Source organism: Arvicola amphibius, chromosome 15, assembly GCF_903992535.2.
Source record: "Arvicola amphibius chromosome 15, mArvAmp1.2, whole genome shotgun sequence".
In the NCBI taxonomy this organism is placed as follows: domain Eukaryota; kingdom Metazoa; phylum Chordata; class Mammalia; order Rodentia; family Cricetidae; genus Arvicola; species Arvicola amphibius.
Window position 1 is genome coordinate 40,049,262 of NC_052061.1, and position 23,013 is coordinate 40,072,274.

At 43.7% G+C, this 23,013-nt stretch overlaps 1 protein-coding gene across 1 annotated transcript in view; it reads right to left on the minus strand.

Moving 5' to 3' along the window:
- The window catches only part of Adamts18 (ADAM metallopeptidase with thrombospondin type 1 motif 18), a 132,537-nt gene that overhangs the window by 68,742 nt on the left and 40,782 nt on the right, over window positions 1–23,013 (minus strand). Inside the window, exons 4-8 of the mRNA XM_038313044.1 lie at window positions 9,180–9,462; window positions 7,000–7,193; window positions 6,674–6,757; window positions 4,941–5,100; window positions 2,875–2,980 (exon numbers count right to left, since the gene is read on the minus strand). Of these exons, the coding sequence (XP_038168972.1) occupies window positions 2,875–2,980; window positions 4,941–5,100; window positions 6,674–6,757; window positions 7,000–7,193; window positions 9,180–9,462 (827 nt within the window). The remainder of the gene's footprint in view (window positions 1–2,874; window positions 2,981–4,940; window positions 5,101–6,673; window positions 6,758–6,999; window positions 7,194–9,179; window positions 9,463–23,013) is intronic.

Consider the following 23,013-nt stretch of genomic DNA (forward strand, 5'->3'; position numbering starts at 1 on the left):
TGGTGGGCTGGAAAGATAGCTGGGTTTGGGAGCACTGGCTGCTCTTCCAGAAGACTCGTTCGTTTCTCAACATGCATGGCATCAGGCATGGCATCAGGAGGCTCACAGCTGCCTACAACAATGGTGCCCTCTTTGAAATTCCCTAAAGATCATGCACACTGTTCCTAAATGATTTTCCATCTCTTAGTATGCAGAGCAAAGATGCCGTCTCATGTTGTCTGAGAAAGCGGTACACTATGCTTCTGTGATCATCTCAAGAAAATATTCAGGCAACTAACGCGTTTTGTGACTTTTCTTTAAAAAGAGGCAAAGCAGGTAGAGATATTTATATGATTTATCATGAATTTAAATTGTTCTTAATTTGACTATTTAAAGAAATAAAATCTGTCTCTTAGAAAAAATACATAATAATATAAGCGGGTATGTCCTATGGGGGAGCATAATATCATTATATAGCTATCTTTTGAAGGCAGGTAGGCTCTAACAAATGAGGATTTTATATCCATAGGAAGGGTGTTCAGTGAGCTGGGCTTACAGTCCAGCTGTTTCTTTTTCAATATTTCTTCCAATTTATCAAGCAAGTGGAGGGTGGCTATCTACCGGACGGTTATCTACAGACTTGTTGGAATTTACAGGTGACTACTATCAAGCATAATTATTAATCGTAAGATATTTGGCAAAAGCACGTTTGTATTCTCAGCTTTGCCAAATTCAACTCTTTTTGCCTAAACAAGGAGTTGAGGGGGTTCGTTTGAAAGGCATTCTTTCTAAATACACTGAAGCCTATAAATAAAGAGCAAGAATTCCAGAAGAGCCAGTGAGGTGCAGGGAGATTAAAGCCATTGTTTAGAAGGGAGGGCTGCTTAATTAGAGCCTCATTAAAAATTTTTGAGCAAAAAAGAACCCAATTTGAACTCAATTTTGAATTTCAAACTTTTACATCTTTGAAAGTACTTTTATTTAGTAGCCTTTTGGAAGATTATTTTTCCCCAAATCTCAACACCTATCTGCTTCACCAGCTTCCTATCAAAGGACCACACAGCAAGATCTGATCTTAAGAATGTATTTCACATCTCTTCACTGTGTGTGCAGGCACATCTGTGTGCACAGACATGGGAGACCCAAAAGACTAGTTCTATTAGGGCTCCGCAGGTGATATCCACCTTTGGTTTTTGAGGTAGAGTCTCTCATTGGTCTAAGACTCAAGAATTGGCCTTGGCTGGGCAGCCACTGAGCCCCAACAATCTTCTCTCTTCTACCTCCCTCAGTCCTGGGATAACTAGCATGCACTTCCATACCTGGGGATCGAACTCAGATCCTCAAGCTTGGAGAACAAAAGCCTTACTAATCTCTCTCCCCAGCCCTAGCATCTATTCTTCTCTTTCCTGACACCTCTTTCCCACCCTACCTGAAGACTATGACTTGTTTCCCTGAGCCAAAGCATCGGATTTTGGTTTCAGATAACTTTTACTCGTAAGCAAGAATGATTAAAATTTTCATAGCCAGTATTTTGAAAACTGAGTTCAGTGTATTACTGCCCTAGGCAGGTAGATTTACAGGTTCCCAGGATTAGTTTGCTTTGTTTAGAGAAGGAGCTGTTCTGAGGGTTGGGTGGCATAGGTCTGTAATCCCACTACTTGGGAGGTTAAGGCAGGAGGGTCACAAACTCGAGGTCAGCGAGGAAAATGTACTGAGAGATTGTTGCCACATAATTAAAGTTAAAAATGGGGGGAGGGATATGATTCAGTGGTGGTGAATGGGCTCACTACGCAAAGGGAAAAATCAGCAGGAGTTTAAAGTGTCTTTGCCAAAGCAAAACCCAAATGAAAATAGACACCTAGATGACAAGAGAATCAGGTAAGCAATGTGCGGTCCCTTTGCAAACCTGAGACCTCAACCGATGTAATACATGATGTGAAAAAATAGATATCAATGATTGGTGCCTACTGAACTGGTGTGTGTGTGTGTGTGTGTGTGTGTGTGTGTGTGTGTGCGAGAGAGAGAGAGAGAGAGAGTACATAAGATGGAAATCAGAAGAATACCTTGAGCATCATTCTTTTTAGATTGCTCACTTATTTTTGTTTCTGTGTTTTGCTTTGAGACAATGTTTCTCACTGTCCCGGAATTCGCCAAGTAGACTAGGATGTCTAGTCAGTGATTGCCAGGGAGATGCTAGTTAGGGTTAGGATTAGCATTAGGGTTACGGAGCTGTCTCCATATTTCTGGGTGTGGTGGTTTGAATGAGAAAGGTCCCCACAGGCTCATATGTTTGAATGTTTGGTCACCAGTTGGTAGAACTATTTGGGAAGAATTAAGAGGTGTGGCCTTGTTAGAGGAGGTTTGTCACTGGGCTTTGTGCTTTCAGAAGGCCACACCAGGCCCAGTCTTGTTCTTTCTATGAGTTCAGCCTGTTTATCAGAATCTAAGCTCTCAGCTATTGCTCTTGGGCCATGCCAACCTATTGCCATGCCTCTCTCATATTGATCTAGGACTAAGTGTCTATGCCTGTAAGCCAGCCCCCAATCAAATGCTTTCCTTTATAAGTTGCATTAGCTATGGTGTCTCTTCACAGCAATAGAACTGTCCTGGAATTTGCCAACACTAACTCACTTGGATTACAAGCATGCACCACCATACTTGGCTTTTAATTTGTGTGTGTTATTTGGATCAAGCTCATGCCTAAATGCTTGTGCATCAAAAAGTTTAGCAACTGAGCCATCTCTCAAACCCCAAGCCCTTTTTGGAGTCTACAATTGGAAGCTTTATACAAGATGAATCCAAGTATTGGATTAGATCAACAATAATCATTAGAGGCAAGCCAAATAGTTAATTAGCCAATTTCCATAGAAAATAGTGAATTGAGAAGTCACTCACTTGTGCCCTGACTCGTGTGCAATGGTGAAGGCAAGACCAAGTCCTGTGTCTTCATTGATGGTACAGCTTCGGTACTTACTGCACATTCCACTGATAGGAGCAAATCCTATTGGAAGATCAATTTTAAATATTAACAGTAATTGGATATATACATATACAGTTTAGCAGATTAACATATTTAAGGTTTTTTTGCAGAAGCATATTGAATGTCTTTCATGTCCCAGATATTTATATGACTTACCTAAGTTTGTTACTAGAGTCAGAGAAATTGATATACTGAGCGTTACACCAATATATAATGTTAACTTACGAGTGGCCTTACTGTCTAAGTGTGGAATATACTTTCCCGTTCTCTCCTGATCTTTCTCTGAAGCAGGAAACAGAAACATGCCCAGGTCACATGGGCAGATCACGTTCACAATGACAAATGCCCCATTCTCCAAAGTTACATCCCTGCAAGGACAGTTACACGGTCATTCTCATCCTTCGTGGGCTCTATCTTGATCCACCGTATAGCAGCAGAATTTCTTCTTCCCAACTTTGGGATCTAACAACCATTAGAACAAGGGTTGGTGACCGTGTAGGGTTAAATACATCCGTGTGAATTGGCTGCATCCACCTCCATCAAGCCGTGAGATCATCCAGGAAGTCTAATATGCAGGCACATATGTGTCATGGATGATTATTACTTAACTAACATGTTACTTATGCCACATGACAGAGGTAAAAGCACCAGAGTGTAGGCTGGGTGATAGAGTTCGCAGAGACACTAGATAAGGGAGGGGTATTTGGTTATTGTGTGGCTCACAGTGAAGCTGACTTGGTCTGTAGGTGTCTAGCTGACTGTTTCCAGTCTTGCTCTCAGTCCTATTTATGACTTGGACATGTAAAGTCTGTGTTTTCTAATATTTGGTGCTTTCTAAATACCATATACTATACTGCACATGTAACATTTGCCTGTGTGTGTATACATTTCAAAATATGCATATGAGATTCAGGAAGGTGACTCAATTTTCTTTGGGCAGCATAGTCCCGGGGTTGGATATTCACAAGGCAAAAGCGAACGTTTCAGCCTGTACAACGTGCTCCTTAAAGAGCGTGACCTGTGGGGCAGATCAGGAATTGCTCCCTGGTGGCACATTTGCTGTGTTCAAGCCTTTGTTTATACTTTTGTCTGCGGCTGTCTCCCCAGGGTAACTTCGTTAGACGAATCTTCACTCATGGGCTGCGCACTGTCTGTGCCTGGCTTCTCACTCTCATTGCGGACAACATTATCAGCCGCCCTGCAGCGCACAGCCTGTTCACTGCAGGACCCTCTACAGCAAGCGTTTGCAGACCTGGACCTGAAGAGCCCAATCCATCCAAAACCAAAGAGCCAGCTCCTACGAATAGCAACTGAATCAGCTTGGAAATACAGCAAGTGAGTAAAAGATATTGATCTTACGTTAGATTTTTCCATTCTTCCAAAGACGAGCAAATGGAAACCTAAAGTCAACACGCTTGCTAAAGAAGGCACTGGTAACCGGTGACACAGCGAGATACAATGACATCCAACAGTTTTTCTTCAGCTTCCCGGTAATGTGGCCAGGTGCTTATAGAATGACCTAAAATGTGTTTAATCAAATGCCTCTCTCACTTCATTGGTCGTCCATTTGGGCAATAACAAAAATTACCAATTGATTAAAATACAGATTCTCCATGCCACAGTGAATCCAGTAAAGCAGAACACATTCACCATGGAGCAAGGAAGCGACTCCACAATATAAAGACAGATATATTCACGCGCCACATGATGACCTCAGGCAACAGCAGGCTGTTTATATAACAGTGGTCTCCTGGGAAGAGAGTGTCTAGTGTTGTCCCAGGCATCTCAGATTGTGTAAGTACACTCTAAGATATCCACACAGCGATATCATTTTCTAATGACACAGTTCTCATGGGCAGTAAATGACACATGTACGTCACGTCTCTTTGACAGGACTCCAGAGGGCCCTGAATCCACTGGAAAGCTTTCATCCCACGCTTCCAGCTAACAGGTGTGCATGAGAGACCCGGGCATACCATACCTAGCGTGTCACATGGCTCATTCTTCCAGGAACAGATGTCAAATCCCGTGAGGAGGATGGCGTGGTCGTGCCTCTTGCCATTCTTTCCCACAAGGGCAGACTGCCACTGGCAGAAGCTATTTAGAGACTGGTCTGCGTGGTGGTTGATCAGCAATCCTCCCTATGGAAAAGGCGCAGAGATTAGGAAGTGGTGCTTGTGCCTGAAGAAGGTTGAATCTCTGTGGCTGTGAAGGCAAATGCCGAGGCGCCGTGTTTCTAGGGGAAATTATCAGTAGAAGTTACGGAGCCGAGCTCTACTAGTTTAGCTTAATAGAAATTTTAAAGAAACTTGAATTTTCAGTATTTCAAAATAAAAAGCATTTTTGTTATTGATATATTTATTCATACTGAAGTTCAATAGTTTCTTCAATAAAGCATAACAAAGACAGCATCCATATCTTACTTCTCTGTGAAGTTTGGTACTTAAGAGACTACAAGTAATCAATAGCACACTGTGAGTTTACTGAATGGTGAACCATTTACTAGAGATCAGAACTGGAGAGGTGGCTCAGAGCTTAGGAACACTGGCTACTTTTCCAGAGGACCCACGACATGACTTACGGCTGTCTATAACTTAAATTCTGGAGGATCGAGCACACTCTCCTGGCCACTGTGGGTACCAGGTACACCCCTGCCATGATGCACATATATACATGCAGGCAAACACCCACACATTAAATAAAAAAGAAGAAGAAGACAAACTTTTCTTAAAATAATCATTTATCAAAATGTTTGCTTGGGCTAAACCAGTGACTTGGGTCAAGTCAAATGTCTAGACAATACTTTTATCACTGAATCAGGGTGGTGCTGGCTTCAGTATCCTTGAGCAGAGTGTGTCTAGCATGCCAAAGCCCAATTGTTTCCCAAACAACAGACACCCTATTTCTCTAAAACCCCAGGTTAACTTCACATAGCGCAAACCTCTGTAACTCCACACACCTGGGTAATTAGATCCATTTTCTTCCCCTTGTCTCGACTCTCTGCTCTTCACATTCTTTATTGGGGTTAGAGTTGAAGAGGAAAAGCCTCGGGGGCTTTGAAAAATCATCTGTCTGATCGGTGAGATCATAGGGGAAAATACAGCTTACAGATCAAAACACTACAGAGCAGGGAGTACCGTGCAATTTAACACATTATTATATGTTCTGTTTTTGCCATTTGCCCAATTCCTGTGTCATGTACCTCGCCATAATCAATTCACGGCAGTTGAAGGCCTCTTGTTTACTCTTTGCCATTCCTAAATTGGTGCTTGGGAGACCAGAGACTAACGACAGGAATTTTATGATGGATTCCTTCTGGTAAATTCTCAAAATATACTTATGTATCCATCTTAATACTAGTTAGTATACTTGACCTATGAAATCCAACTAACACTAAAATCTATGACCAAATTCACCTTTATCATAAGGACTACATGTTTATACGGGGTATTTTCATTTTGTATATTAACAATGTTATATATGTATTTAATATTTACATAAAATGGCTGATACATCTATGAATATTTTTCTAGATTATTATATAAAATATGTTTTGTGGTGACTTAGCTCAATGATCCTTATTAGACAGCACTTTCCCTGAGGAGATAGTTGGCATATTTTCAAATATGAGATTCATGTATTAGTATACAGTAGGTATTAAATGCATTCATTCTCAGCAGCAGAGCAAATGAATAAATGAAGTTTGCCACTTACAGGTTCTTGTTCCAAAAGAATTAGGCTCACAACCACAATGTTTATGTCGCTTCCAATGGTCCCGTCTTTGAACAAGCTAGAAACCTGTTGATACAATTAAAGCCAAAAATCATCTTTTAAAGATTCAATCCCGCATGGAGAGAATCAGTCAGACACATTGACAAGGGTGTAGGCTTTAATTTTACCAGACATATGCATCTATAAGAGTGATTTCTCAAAATTCAAAATTTACAATAAAAAAAATGTGTCTAAGTGTGTGTCATTCCTCCCACACAAGGAAGTCTATGTTTTGGGGATACCAAGAGGGCTCCTGACAGTGCCCTTACCATGTTCATGACGGTGAGAATGTACGTGGTGACGTCACCCCTGCCGTGCTTTTCCACCATCTTCGCATCTGCCACCACGAGGGTTTCAACGTTGAGACCCTTCTGTGACTTCCCAGCGGATCTTCTGGGCCGCCCTGTGCCCCCATATTCATCAAAGCGTAGATAGGTGTCCTCTGCAGGAGGCTTGGGGGCATCTGCAGGAGACAGAAGAGCATTTGGAAGCAAGATCAGCAGAAAAATCTGGGTGACCTAGGCTGAGAAAGCCAGGAAGGTGGGGAGGTGACACTGGGGGTCACTGTGGCCACATGCCCTGAGGCTGTGCACCTGAGATTCAGTCAACAGATGCTTAGATGCATGGATGGGTGGGCTGATGGACAGGTGGATGGGTGGGTAGATTCAGAAATATTAAAAATGCTCAAAGGTAAGTTAAAGAAAACAAGCTACAATTCTAGTTGGCAGACAGGGCAGGTCAACAAACGTCAATGAGGGAAGGAGAAAAAAAAATCTCATTTGGGGAATACAATGACTCTGTAATGCCAATAGCCAAGGGAGATGGAAGAAACACTATCTCATATCCAGCTTGCCAGCTCCTGTTTGTGTGAGGAACCCCCACCTGCCTATGCTGCGCAGTGTGCGACCCGGTTGTCATCTGTGGCTACCAAGTGAGTGGTATGTGACTGCGAACACAAGGATCAGATACTTTACCAAATAAAAAGAATGTACTGTTTAACTTGGTCCCTGAGAAATGCAAACATCTTCGAAACAATGAAGTATCTATAGTCTACCTTTTCAGCACTGAATCTGAGGAAATCTACGTACAGATCAAACAATTTCCGATGGAAATTTGGTGATAAGGATATTGGCACTGAGTCATAAGAGTAAATAAATACATTTCCAGAATGCAGTATGAAAGAGAAAATTCAATCCTTCCCTAGCGGTTTGTTATATTGTTCATAATTTGAGATGACAATATTTTGTATGTTCTGAGTTAGAGAAAATATTACTGAAAGTAATTTGTTTTTAAACTCTTGTTATTTTAATTTCTTGCTAACAGATGTATGAGTGTGTGGTGTGTCTGTATACTGTGTGTGTGTGTGTGTGTGTGTGTGTGTGTGTGTGTGTGTGTGGCAGGGTCTCTCAGTTGAACCCAGAGCTTGTCAATTCAGCCAGTCTAGTTGCAGTTTGCCCATCAGATCTCATTTCTACCTTCCTAGTGTGCAGAGATTACAGGCATCTGTGGGGAGGGGAAGCCAGCATTCACATGGGCGCTGGGGATCTGAGCTCTGCCTCTCGTGCTGATGGAACAAGTGCCTCGTTACACTGAGTAATCTCACAGCTCTTACTTTTGATTTATTTTTTAATGGCAGAATCTCATGGAGCCCAGACTAGGCTGGAATCCCCTATGTAGCCAAGGATGGTCTTGAACTCCTGATTCTCTTGCCTTCAGCTCCTGAGTACTGTAATTACAAGCATATAATCACTATGTCTGCCTTAAACTACGCTTGAACATAGTTGTCAGAAAATGTAAACTTGCATTTGGTGCTTATCTACCATACATTGTTAGTCTAGAAAAGAGTAAAAGAGACTAGATATATGGCGTGGTTGGTTCAGAGCTTTGCTGTGCATAGGTAAGGCACTGAGCTTGACCCCAGCATTGGGAGGGGGGGGGGAATAGAAGGTCAACCTGGCTTTGACCACATAATTCTCCTGCTTCAGCCTTCTAAGTGCTGGTATTCTAGGTTTCTACCACTGGCTCACAGGGCATGCCCAAGAGCTCCCCTACTGTCTGTCAACTTGCCTTCGGGACCCAATCTTCCTGAGAAGTTCTTGGGAAGTCTCTTGTGTCTCTCAAAGGAATACTCGGTTGTGCATTTACCTCTGCTTTTTACCCGCACTATAGAAAGCTGGGCATTTTCCCTAAGACCACAGAAACTCAGATAAGATCAGGACCTTTGGTTAAAAATAGGAGATGCTAAAGAAGCCAAAAGGGACCCATGTCTCCATCTTTCCTAACTGAACCGAGGAGAGTTCCTCCTTCAGCATGGGGTTCACCAGCCCTGCGATAAGGCAGCATCTGAGAACAAATTCAGTACAGCCTCACTGACCTGCCAAACCCAGCTGCCCCCAAGACTACCCAGCTAGGGCCTCTTCAGAACAGACAAGGAAGTCTCCTTACATACATTTCTTGCGTCGTCCACAAAAATGCTGCTTTTGCCACCTTCGATGGCGATACTCTGTCTCTTGGCTCTGGGAAGCAGGGGGAGTGTGACTTGGGGAATGACCAGGATAAGTCCGGCGGGAGCCAGGGTAGTCTTGGTACCGCTGGACCCTCTTCTCTGCTGTCCTTTTGTACAGGACGTGAGGATGGTGGCCTGCAGGCGAGCTGTAGTTGTGTTCCTGGGCCAGCAGCTGAGGTAGCGGTGAGATGAGGAATTCATTGTCTCGTGTCCTTATCAGACCTGACTAAAAAAGCCAAACACAAAGAGCACACTCATGACTCCATGCGTTGTCTTTTTCTGGGTTGGATAACTTCCTATGAAGAGTCACTGTGCAAAATGCTTGATATCTGTGTCCTTTTTTAAAAATTATACCTGTGTGTGGGCATGAGTGTGCATGTGCATGCATGCATGTGTGTATGTGTGTGTATAAGGTGTGTATTCCTGTATGTGGAGGTCAGAGGACAGTTTCTAGTAGGCAGTTGGCTCTCTCCTTCTGTCACATGGGTCCCTGGGACTGAACTCATGTCATTAGACTTGGAGCCAAGCACCTGTACCTACTGAACTGTCTTACTGGCTCCATCCTGCCATTTTTATCTGCATCATGATGGGCTACAGTTATAACTCCAGTTTTACAAAAGGGACAACAAAAGACTAAGCCGGTTGGTGCTCTATTTCCTAAAACATTGGTAACCATGGGTAACCCATCAACTATTTTTTAAATATATTTTATGGTAGCAGAGGGATATGCATGCCAAATATATCATGTACCCTTAGGCTATCTGGTTGGGCTGCCAATATTTTATGTTTTTATTGACTTATTTGTGCACATGCTTGTACATGTGTGTATGTGCATGTGTCTGTGTGTGTATGCTTCGTGCATAAATGTGAAAGCCAATGAAGGAGGATGCTGGGCATCCTGCTCTATCCCTCTGAGACAGGGTCTTATTGAACCAAAAGCAAGGTGTGCAGCCAGTGAGCTGCAGCAGTCTGCCTATCTCCACCCCTACAGTACCAAGACTGCAGATACAGAAAGCCGTATCCAGATTTTTATATGGGTGCCAGGATTTGAACCTAGGCCCTCATGCTTCTAGAGCAAGCACTCTTACCCACTGAGCCATCTCCCCAGGCTCCAGCCTGACAATGTTAGTAAGTGTTTCTGAAGGACTGAGTTAAGGGATGTCTTCCTTGGATGACTTTGGCTGATGGACCCTGATGAGCCCTAGATGGAGTGGTGAACATAAAAACAGTTCATGGCTTATGTGGCAAGAACATGCCCTGCCATGCTGATGTCATAAATGCTAAAGAAGCGGGAGGACTTGCTAGGATGGCTCAGGAAGGGGCGTGCAATTGCCTCTAAGTAGCAGAGGTCTATGACTCCAATGAGCTGCACTATCCTCAAGAGATGTGTTTGTGAAATGGGGAAAGGATACCCACCAATAAGCCACAGTCATAGTTATACCTTCCAAGCCCACAGCATAATGCATGTCCTACCAAACATGTGGCCATGACTTGCTCTTGGCTCGTCACACAGGCTACTCTCCTCTGGCTCATACCCAGGGTACCCAGGTCTGCTGTGGAAACCGAGTAGACTGAACCAGCAGCTTCGGTTTTGCTCTTGAGCTTATGAGTAGAGACAGCTCTATGGTCTCTTCCCAGGTCGTTTGAGTCTGGATTTGCATTTCTAATTAAGACCACCGGGTTGTTAGTACGCACTGCCTCCTGCATGATGAGGTCTTAGAAGCAGGCCTGGGTGGTGAAGGAATGAAGAAAGGACAGTCAGAGACCTAGGGGCAGAAAAGCGCTGATGGAGGCTTACCAACTGTGCAACAACCCAGAACCCCGGAGCTTTCAGTAAGTACAGCAAAGACAGAGAGGGGTTAGCTAATCTCAGTAGAGGGTCTGCAGGAGAGCAATCTCGGGCTCCAGTCGTTTCTGAGGAGGAAGGTTTAGTTGCTAATCTTTGTACACACTGCTCAATCATTTGTAAACACACATATTGTCTGTCACACACTGCTAACGCTTGCACTCAGCTCACAGGAAGCCTTTGGCAACTCCAAGTCTGACCCGTACTGGTCTGAGGCACAGGGTTCTTAACATGGCCTTGTCCAAGTCAATAATACATTCACTCAGGACTTCATCTGCTGTGAATCATTCATGCAAGGCTTCCATGACTCCACATACACATACCCACTAGAGTTTAAGAAGCACTGATTAAGGCCTTCAGATGTGATGCCTATTAGCACCAGCAGGAATCTCAGACGCATGCTTAGTAAGTCACTGGTTCTTCTTCCTTTTTTTAATGGACTGTACAAACAAGTTATGAACCAATGATTGAGCCCTTATCTTCACATGCCATGAAGGAAACTTTGACCTGCCTTGACCACCTTGCAAGGAGAGACAAAAAGTAAACAGAGACTGTGTAAATGGAGACTGCTCGTTTGTTTCCTGGCTGCCTAGCCCCCACCCCCAAATCCCACAGAAACTATATCAGTTATTGTTCAGCCAATGGCTCAGGCATATTTCTAGCAAGCTCTTACATCTTAAAGCAACCTATTTCTTTTAATCTGTGTATCACCACAAGGCTGTGGCTTATCGGAAAGGGTCCGGGTCCTAATCCTTCAGCAACTCACATGGCATCTCCTTGACTCCACCTACTCTCTCTCTCTCTCTCTCTCTCTATATATATATATATATATATATATATATATATATATATATATATATTATAGCCTGGCTATATTCTGCCCTGCCATAGGCCAAAGCAGCTTTATTCATTATCCAATAAAAGCCACACATATAGAGAAGGCCATCCCACATCAACAAAACAAGCCTGGCAGAAGTCCTTTGTATCTTTTAGGCTGCGGTGGTTCAGATGCTATTAACGATGACTCACTGAGCCAACACATGCTCATTGAGCATCTGCCATACGCCAGACAATAAGCAGGGCATACACCACACATCAGTGCAGGGGAATTGCAAAGCATGTGGTTAGCTGACTGGGTAAGTAGGGGTGTTGGAGTGAGGGCAGCTTACACAGGAATACAAACTCAGCACATCTCCCAGGCTGTAGGACTATAGGACGCAGTGGGGCAGGGTGGATGACTGTTACCAGAGTTTAGTTTTAGTTTAACATAGTTTTAACTATGTTGGAGTTAAGCTTTGCTTTCCTAAAAGAAACCCAGAACATATTATTTGGTTTTGATTTCTCTGCCCTGTGAAAAGTCTGCTGACTTCTGACAAATATATCTTATGGGTATTGAGATATTTCGAGCATGGGAACAAGAAAATATGGCTTCTTTCACCAGGCACACACTGGGCACCTAAGTCCTGACCCTTTCTAGGTCCAGGTGTTCACAAAAGGATCACACAGTCAATGGAAAAAAGATTACATTTGTGCCCTCATGGAGATTATGAGAGAAGAAGATCAATCGTATTAAAAAGCGATATTGGGCTGCGGAGATAACTCGTCATTAGAGTGGTGGCCACGCAAGCACAGAGACCTGAGTTTGAGCCCCAGAACTGCAATAAAAGACCAGCAGGCACAGCAGCACACCCCTGTAATCCCAGTGCTGGTGAAACAGACACAGGGGCATCCCTAGGGCTCATTGATCAGCCTGCCAAGTAAGGTCCAGGACAGTACCATACCCTGCCTCAAGTAACAAGATGAAGACTCCTGAGGAAGGTCACCTGAGCTTGTCCTCTGGCCTCCCATGCATGTACATACATGCATATGTGCCCACTCACACATGAACATATAAGTGCATAAAAACTGAGATAAACAAACTCCCGCCATCCCAGGAATGCTGCCCATCATCAGACATGCCTCAGCTGTGCCCTCCCCTCCTACATCTAGCTCAGGCAATGCTACCAGAAACTTCCATTTTCAATCTTGACACTTTCTACCTTGTCCCTGACACCAGACAAAATTTTTTGTCAAAGATCAATCAACATACACATTGCGGGCTGTCGTCTGTCTTTCTGTCAGCTCCACGGACTTGCACAGTCTGCCTTCTGTCCCTCTCCACTCCGTTCTAAACAGAATACCTGTTCCACACTTTGAACACTTTTCCCACCATCTAACTGCTTCATCCTTATTTTCCTCCGTTGAAGTGTTCTAGTAACGCCCTCGACTACCAGTGCATATCTCACACACAGGCACACTACGGCACAGCTAGTCGCTGGTGTCCGGCTACTATGCCCTGTCCTCAGGGAAGCTGGAAACTACCCTGTCCCCTTTCCGAATGACCACAAGACACAGTCAGTGGTCTCGCCATCTCTCTCCAGAAAAAACTAAAACCCAAATCGTCCCACACCTGATACAACACATCTGTGATCGGGTGGTCCACACAGGAATCCTCGGGGCAGTTCTCATGCTGACAGACAACAAACCCTTGTTTCTTAGTCAACAAGCACGTATCAGAGGGGACACTAGGCAGAGGGCAGGCCGTCAGGAAACAGGAAGGAACCAGGCTTGAGAAGTGAAGGGAAAGCTGAGCTGCAAACAAAGGTGGAATTGGGGGGGGGGTTTCCATTTCCGGTACAGAAGCCCTCTCCTCCAAACCATACTGGCCCCTCTTCTAAAGTCCATGCAGACAAAAGGCACCATTTACAGCCTTCCCCAGACAGAGGCATTAGCTGCAGGAAAGCTAAAAGCCTCAAAAGCCCTCCAGCTTTCCCAACTTCCTCGCTTGGTTCAACTAATATCCTGTAAGCCACTTAAGTGCCTTGGCTGGACAGACCGGTTTGCAAGTTTTCTCCTCTCTCCCTATTATACAAAGATTCTCGGCTGCTCAGAGGCATAGGGGACATTTCTATGTTGAGACGTCTATAAAACAGCCATCCTGAGGCTGGACAGAAAGATACAGATAATTCAGTGAAGGTGGGGAGGGAAAGGAGCCCCTATCCCCGGAGTCCAGTTAAAACCTCTTGCTTGTTGAGAGGCAATGATCGCCAGCACAGCTGGCATCATTTGCTGTGAAGCAACGTAGTTTTTATGGAGAGATGTTGTAAGCGAAGGGTTAAAATAGCAGGGATTCCTGCTGAAGGCCTCTGTCCTCCCCTGGCTTCAGTTTTCCAGGAGCCTCGCAAAACCCATTTACACTAAAGTAATGCATGATGCCCCTGGAGGGCCATGGCTTTATCTTATCAGATTTAATCCCATCAAAGGCACCCCTGGAGCCAATCTCTAATCTCAATTATCAAGAAAGGAGGTGGGGTTCTTAGCAATCCTTTGAGAAGTAACTTAAGAGATACCCAAATTGAGTTTGTGGGTGCTCAGACACTCAAGTGGGACTCACCCTTAAAAAGTCCACCCCTACACAAGTGGGTCTTACTGTTTCCCTTATTGCTTCTCTATGTATCGATCCCCATGCTTAAATCTGTGTTAAAATATTCTCCTAATCAATCCCAGCCGGGTTTTCTATTGGATCATGCTGATATTCTCTTCTAAGGCTAAGTCGAGACTCCAGCTTGTCTGGAGCGGACCGCTCTGCAGAGATCCCTTCAGCAACTGCAGGAGGCAGCCAGGTGCTGTGTCTTCAGCAGACAGCCCACTTCAGCCCACGAGCCTATATTGGGACAAACACATTGAGCCTACACACTTCAGTTCAAAGGACAAAGGAGAAGTGTCTGAAACAATTCGTTATATCAGAACAAGAATTGCACAGTCCTAGATAATTAGAGAATATTATTTCTTCCATATCTGATGAAAAGCAATGTAATCTAACCAAAGAAACCCACTATAATTTAAAGATGCATGTGGAGTGTGGGAAGCCTTTTTAAATTACTAAACGAATGCCTAAATACTCTGAATAAGATGGCCCATGGTTACCTGTGACTTGTAATTCATCAGAGAAAACACAGATGAAAATAAAATATCCATTAGCATGCAGAATGGAGTTGGGAGGATCCTGTTGGAAATAACAGAAAGTGGGTGTTACAGCAAGCAGAGAAACTCTGGGTGGAATGAGGGAATGACATCACGAAAATAAGAAGTGAAAGACTAGGGGCAAGCAGGAAGAAGGTTGAGACTTAAGTGGCCTACAGAGCAGATAAGAAAGACAGCCTTATGTGTCCCTGGATAGAGAGGACAGGAGAGGTCTCCAGTGCATTGAGCTGGTAATGTCATAAACTACTGAAGGCTGAAGAATTTGTCAAAGTAACAAAGAGATAAACAAAACAAAGTTAAACGAATGGACAAAGAAAGATCAGTACCCAACCTTCTCTTCCCTCCACCAAAGGAGGCAGAGATGATGACCTGGGAGTGGCGCCCCCTACTGGACTCTGCAGAAAGACCAGCACGCAAGGATTGCACTAGTACTGTATCTTTCTCAAATTTAAAGAGACAGACTTGACCACTAAATTTAAAAATAAAGTGCACATTAATCACAGGTCAATATCCTATTTTGATACTTTACCCTTTCCTACTTTAAATAATTAATATAAGCCCATAAAAATTTTTGAAAACTTTGAATGTGAGGCAGGACAAAATGAATGTAAAACAGCTATGCATTCAAGAAAAAAATTTTAAAAGAAGCAAAATTAAAAAGAGAAAACAATTTAAAAGCTGGAGATTAGAATCACAAAATGAATTAATAGCTCTTTTAAGTGATGCTCATGTTTTAATCAAACCTTTAATCAATAAAAACAGCTGTATATCTATATGTGTATGCATGTGTATTATATACATACATGTATAGCACACATATATTTCACACATATGTGCATGCACACATATGTGCATGTGTGTGCACACATACATACACGCAATCTTCAGGGAAAAACCATATGTGCGTTCCCTAATGATCAGATTTCCATTCTCTTAGAAGATTTTAAGGTTAGAGGAGATGGAAGATTCCAGAGAAAGCGGTGACCGGGTGCATAATTCATTTTTGTTTGGTTTTGTTTTGTTTTTCAAGACAGTTTCTCTGTGCTTCCCTGGCTGCCCTGGAATTCACTCCGTTGTCGACCAGGCTGGCCTTGAGCTCAGAGATCCTCCTGCCTCTGTTTCTTGAGTGCTGGGATTAAAGGCATTAAAGGCGTGCGACATTGGCACAATTAAGAGCTCAGTATGCGTAGCCTTAGAGATCAATGAAAATTAGGAAGTTGCAAACTTCTTCAGCAATTTTGCATCCCAGAGCCTTTAAATTCCCACACTGCCCCCGAATCTAAAACACCTAAATAGACTAATGACATGTGCTACAACTGAGCCAGCGCTCCAGATGAGATGATTATACAGATCTTAAGTGAATCTCTTGAAATGGTAATAATACAGCCCCACGGGGAGTATCATTCCACTTTGGTTTCTTACTGAAGTATCTGATAGGCACAACCTGTCGACCTGCAGAAGGCTGGCTGGAAAAATATTGTAGCCACTGACAGCAAATGAGTTTTCACTTTTTTGTTCTGGAATAATCCTCCTGTACACTGTGTGAATATACGTCACTATGATTGGTTTAATAAACAAGCTGACTGGCCACTAGCTGAACAGGAGAAAGTTGGTGGGAAAATCAAACTGAGAATGATGGGATGATCTCCGGAGTTAGGGGAGATGCAAGGAGACACGGGAAAAGCAAGTGGACAGACTGCACTGAGAAAAGGTGCCAACCCACATGGCAGAGCACAATTAGCAAAGGTAAGAAATATGGGCTAATTTAAATGTAAGAGTTAGCTAGTAACAAGCCTGAGCTATCAGCTGAGCGTTTACAATTAATATAAACCTCTGTTTGGTAACCTGGAAGTGGCTTCAGGGATGGGAAAACTCTACCTATGCTTTTTAATTTTTATTCTAATCACTATAATTTTTTTTCAAATGCAATAATTTTTTCAAACTTTAATTTTCAAACAATAATTTTTTTCAAACTTTAACCAAGATTGTCATTCATTCAACTTTTTAAAAGAGTTTATTTTATATGTATGGGTGTTTTGCCTGCATGTATGTCTATTGACCATGTGTGCATGTGGTCTCTCTGGAGGCCAGAAGCTGGCATCGGATCCCCTGGGTGGCAGATACAAATGGTTGTGAACTGACACAAGGGTGCCAGGGATTGAAGCTGCATCCCCCGCATGACTAACAAGGGCTTTTAACCCCTGGGGCAACTTTTTGGCAGCCTAGATTGTCATTCTTTTAAGAGACACATGGTTTTATCCAAACCATAGCAATAAAGAATAGATAACTGATTTGGTTGGTGCCCAACCCATATGATACCATTCTAAAGGCAAGGCCACAGGTCAGAGTAAGCCAAAGGCTTAAGAAAATGTGGTATAAAACAAAAATCTGTGATTTGGAGGCAAGGGATAAAGGAAATGAAGGAGAGAAATGCAGGTCTGCAAAAGAAAAAGCAACAGCAGTCTCCAACGGAATACGGACTGTGGGATGAGGATGTTTATGGATTTCTGTCCAGAAGCAACGGAATTTACTGAGGGAAGATGGGTGGAACGACACAAAGATAAACAGTTAAGGAAAATGATGAAGAGGATAACAGACTTGACAGGTGAAGCACAAGTGTCCCTGCTCTCCCTCGATGGCCTCAGATGTTCTGTCTGCTGATTTTTTTTTTTTATTTTCATCTCCTAAACAGTATTTGAACTCAGGGCTTGAAAGAAACCAATCTTCAACCACAGTGTGTTATTCCGTGACTTTCTCAGTTAATGTTAACACACACACACACACACACACACAGAGAGAGAGAGAGAGAGAGAGAGAGAGAGAGAGAGAGAGAGAGAGAGAGAGAGAGAGAGAGAGAGAGAGAGAGAAAGTGCTGGTGGTTCCTGAACAGAAAACCAAGGAGATGATGAAGTGAGTCATCAAAAACTGTTTACTAAATCCCAGGTGAGACCAAGTGGGATCATCTGGATCCTGCTCCGGCCAAGAATAAGACATCTGCTGCTGTGCCCTGAGATGACCGCACTGGGAGCTCGCTCCACTCTCTATAAAGTAATTAATTCTAGGAGATCTAAACAGAAGAAGCTTCTGCCAACTGCACATGCAAAAGGTAGTTGACCTGAGCAGACCTTCACTGTGCACACATACTCCAAAAGTAAAGAGACGTTCAAGGTTCCCTCTTGTTGTCAAAGGGAAAAACACCTCCTGTACTTTTGGGGGGTCGGTAAAGGCAATGCATATTTTAACAAAACACTGGCATTTCCCATCCGTTCCTTCATCACAATATTAATGGAACTCACAATGCTATTAGGTGGAAATTTAGAATTTGCAGTTTGGGGGCTGGGGAGAAGTCTTCATGAGCTTGCTGCCTCAGTGTGAGGACCAGAGTTCATATTCCTGAAACCCACCTCAAGCTGGATATGGTAGTGAGCAGCTGGGATCCCAGGTCCCAGATGGCAAAGACTCCAGAATCTCAGAGGTTCATACGCTAGCCTGGCATAGGCAGTGGCCAAACAAGAGACCCTGACCCACAGGAGTGGAAGACGAAGACTGATGCAGGAGGCTACCTCCATGCTGTGCACATATGCACGTGCATGCACACACACATTTTTCAGGCTTTCATACTGCTGGGAGACTTTAAGAAGCCTCTTGGTAATATTAGTTTATTGAGATTATCTTACAGGGTCATGGGTGACCCACTAGAGGCTACAGCACCAGAAAGACCCAATACCCATTCAGCTTGCCACTTTCTCTAAGACCATGTTCACCTAGGTCAGGAGGAACAGGTGACACCTAAAAAAGTATGTCAACAGCTTCCCCATAGGTCTCATTATCTGCAATATTGCTCTGCCCATTTCTTCACTATGACTATGGACCAAGTAAGTCCATTGTTCACAACAGAGACAGGACATCAAATATAGCTATACAGACACTAAAGTTGCTGCCAACAGCTGCCAGAAGTTTCAGATAAGTTTAAATATAAACTGTCAACATCCCCCAAGGGTTCTTAGCCATGCAAAGCTAGTGAGAACCACAGTTGTCCTGATTCTCCGGTGTTCAAATGTTCCTTCTATTCTTTCCCTTACCTTCGAGGGATGTTCCCAAACATCAGTCCCTCAAGTCCCTTGTTTGTAAAATGAGAATAACACTAGCCCTTCCTTTAGAGGATTAGATGCATTAAGACTTGGAAAGGTGTGTATCTATCGTTTCTCTAACTACTATCTTTGACAGCTTGGAAACAAAGCAGAGCATTCAAGCATGGCTTTTTTATTCTTTTCTTACTGTGGTTGTGTGTGATTTCCTTTGATAGGTTTTCTCTACATAGGCCCATCTGGCTTCAACTTTATGATGCTCCTCCTGCCTCTGCCCAGCTGCTAGCATTACAGGACTGTCCCAGCACACCTGCCAGCCAGGCCTTTTCCCAACTGCGTTTATTCTATGATTTTCTTTTTCAATTAGACTTGAATTTCTGGAGCGTGGTACAAGCATTCTTCCTGTTTATGGAGAGAAATAATGCAGGGATGAGACAAGACATTGAGACCTGAGAAGAAAAGGATTAATTAGATGCCGGGCGGCGGTGGCGCACGCCTTTAATCCCAGCACTCGGGAGGCAGAGGCAAGAGGATTTCTGTGAGTTCGAGGCCAGCCTGCTCTACAGAGCGAGTTCCAGGACAGGCTCCAAAGCTACACAGAGAAACCCTGTCTTGAAAAACCAAAAAACAAACAAACAAAAACAAACAAAAAAGATGTAACTGAAGATTCTTAAAAAGTCCTGAATATTCTTTTTTTTTTTTCCTCAGAGTAGATTTTTTAGCATTCACAGATTGGTTGGTTGGTTTGAGTGGGAACAGAGAAGGACCATGGTATGAAGACAGAATGGCAGGTGGTTGAGGTGAGATTGAGTAAGGTTCTCCAAGGATCCAGAGATAACAGGCTCACTGGTTCTCCAGAATACAGCCTGGATGACCATTACTGATCCAGCTTTCATTTAATCGAGCACCACTCACTTATGACTGCTTATTGGTATAATCTAAATACTTTCAGAAACAAGCTGGACTGCTCTGCTTGACGACAGCCACACTATACCCTGTGAGTTCTTTTTGAAAGAATTAAGCACAGGGTGTAGTAAGGAGAACAAACCATACCTGCCCAGTCCCTTAGCTACTAGCCAAGTATTCTAGTCAGCTTTATTCTGTCAACTTGACACAGACTAGAATCATCTGAAAAGGGTGTCCCAACTGAGGGATTGTGTAAACCAGATTGGTCTGTGGGCATGGCAGTGGGAAATGATGGTTAACTGATTAAGATGACCCAGCTCACTGCAGGTGGCACCATTCTCTGGGCAGGTGATCCGTGGCTGCCTAAGAGTAGAGAAACCAAGCTGAGTGCCAGCCAACGAGCGACCTGTGGATGTGATGTAGTAGTTGTGACTTTTCCCACAGTGCCAGGCTATACCCTGGAGCAATAAGCTGAAATATGCACCCTCCCCAAGTCACCACCATTGTCAGAGTATTTTATCATAGCAACAGAAATGAAATTAGGACAAGAGGATGATGATGTCCACATTTAAGGAGCTGGGCTACTCTGGGAGACAATAAGCACTCAATCAGATGCATCCGCTTCTAGGTCTATCTTCCTGATTTACAGATCCCTCCCACAGGCCACCCTGTCATCCGGCAAATAAGTATGTGTGTATGTGGGGGGAAATTGCATATTTCTCTAGTTTCTCCCTAATCCTCATAATGTAAATACCTAGCAAGACAGAGATAATGTCCTTGGTTTTGTGCCTTAGCGTTTGGCAGATCTCGGGCATGATGCTCAAATTTTGCTGAATGGATGATGTTAACATATATAAAATTCTGTGGACATATGAGGTTAGGACAGACCACCTCTTAGGATCTGAACTCTTGGACAATGGAGACGAGCAAGAAACTCTGCAAAGCTCAAGAAGCAATGTTAGAGAAAACCCCGGCAGGTACCCTCATTGCTGGGGTTCTCTGACCCCCAGAACAATAAAGAGCATACCAATGTGACACTTTATAGTCCACCAGATATGATCATGAAGTGACAGAAATTTATACGATAAAAATTTGTATAGTGAGCACACATCGCCCACCACCTAGTTTGCCAAGTCTTACCACGACGCCATTCATGCATCAAACTTCTTCCTTAAATCCTACACACGCACAGGTATTTGACTATTGAAACTTATCCTATCCATATCACATTAATTCAGACGAAGACTCTCACCGAAGACTGGCAGTCATGGATATACCTAACTCTAGCTCCTTGCCATCTGACAATAAGCAACTTATTGCTGCTGTCACTCACTGCTTAAATCGCACTTATTCACTGTCCATGTTTAGACAATAAGGAACGTCATGGGGTTGGCAGTCAATACAAGCTGCCTGAAAATAGTTAAGCTTCAGGAAGGAACAGTGGATACACACCATGCATCTCAGCTGGAACTCTGTAAACAGCGTCTGCTGTGTTTGTAAGATAGTGGAGAATCTTTTTCGGGCAAGTGATGCTCCCTGTTCCCCAGGCAGCTGCCTGCGGATGCGCTATTGGGAAGACATATGTTTTCACTTGTTTCTGTAGTGGTGATGGGTTATGTCAGGCTCTCTGCTCCGCCCTGCCCTGCTTCCCTTGGAACTGACAGCATTCATTTGTTAAACAGACAGCTAGAGCTGGAACCCACGCCAGGAGCCAGCTGTTAGATGTGGAAGGAAGTACACCACGTGGCATCAACGCGCTGGGTCGCTGCACCAAGCGGCTGTGTGATTGACTGGACTCCCAAGCTTCCCCTGGGTGGCATGGAAGCACCTGAGATGACCACCATGTTGGGGATGGCTGGTCTTAATTTTCATTGGTTATTTATCTTCTGCCCCTTCTGTGTCCCTTGCCTTAAGGTAAATCCAAGAAAAATAATCGTAGGCTTAAGGGGTGTTTGTAATTTGTGTAGCCCATCCCCCTAACTTCACAGAGGCAGGAAATGGGATCCAGGGGAATAAAGAATGGCCCAGAACCTTGTTGCCTACCATTCCATTTTCTTGTCTATTGAGTAGAAAAGTTGGGCTTGATTAAAAGGCTCACCTGCATCTTAAGTTCTAGTATTTTCTTCACTCAGGGGCATAAGCAGGTGACACGATGAGCAAAGTCAACATTATGAATAAAGCAGGGAGCTCCCCATCCGAAGCTCCCCTCCTCCACCCTCCCCACTGCATCACTAGCCTGGTACCTGCAGACTTCTAACCTTTGTCCTCATTCAACCCTGGACTGAATCTCTTATGTTTAAGAAATGCCTTGCTTGCCGAGGCATTTCCTTTTCTGTCTCTGGATCTGCCAGACCACATGGAAGAAAGCTAACACCCTGGGTATGCCACATATAAAAGTAATTCCTAAAACACCTTGGCCTATGTACAAGGAATAGATACTAAGTAAGGGAAAGGGAGCTGAGGTTTTGCGTCCGGATCTAGGTTCAAATTCTGACTCTGCTCCTTAAGAATCCCTGCCACTCGGTGCCACTTGCACACCCTGCTTCTTTTAGTACACCTTGGGATTCATTCACATATGGCTCTAAAAAGGCTCACAGCTTGGTGACGGGCCTACATTATGAAATCAAGAGAGGTCACTATAAACAGGAGCAGGCAGATAAACAGAGCTTTCTAGAAGGCTGAAATAGAAGCGGAGTTTATTTAACCTTGTGGAGTCTGTGTTTATCAAATACCAGGGGCTTCCATGCAGAAGCAAACGACAGCGGTCTCTGAGCAGTGAGCGTTTCTAGTCGGTGACTTATGCTTATTCCTAGAGCTTTGAAACTGTGCCTCCCAGCAGAGGTTAGGAAGGAGGGACTGGGTGGCAAAACCAGCAAAGGGCCACAGGCATTAAATTAAGCCAGTATCCTCCACC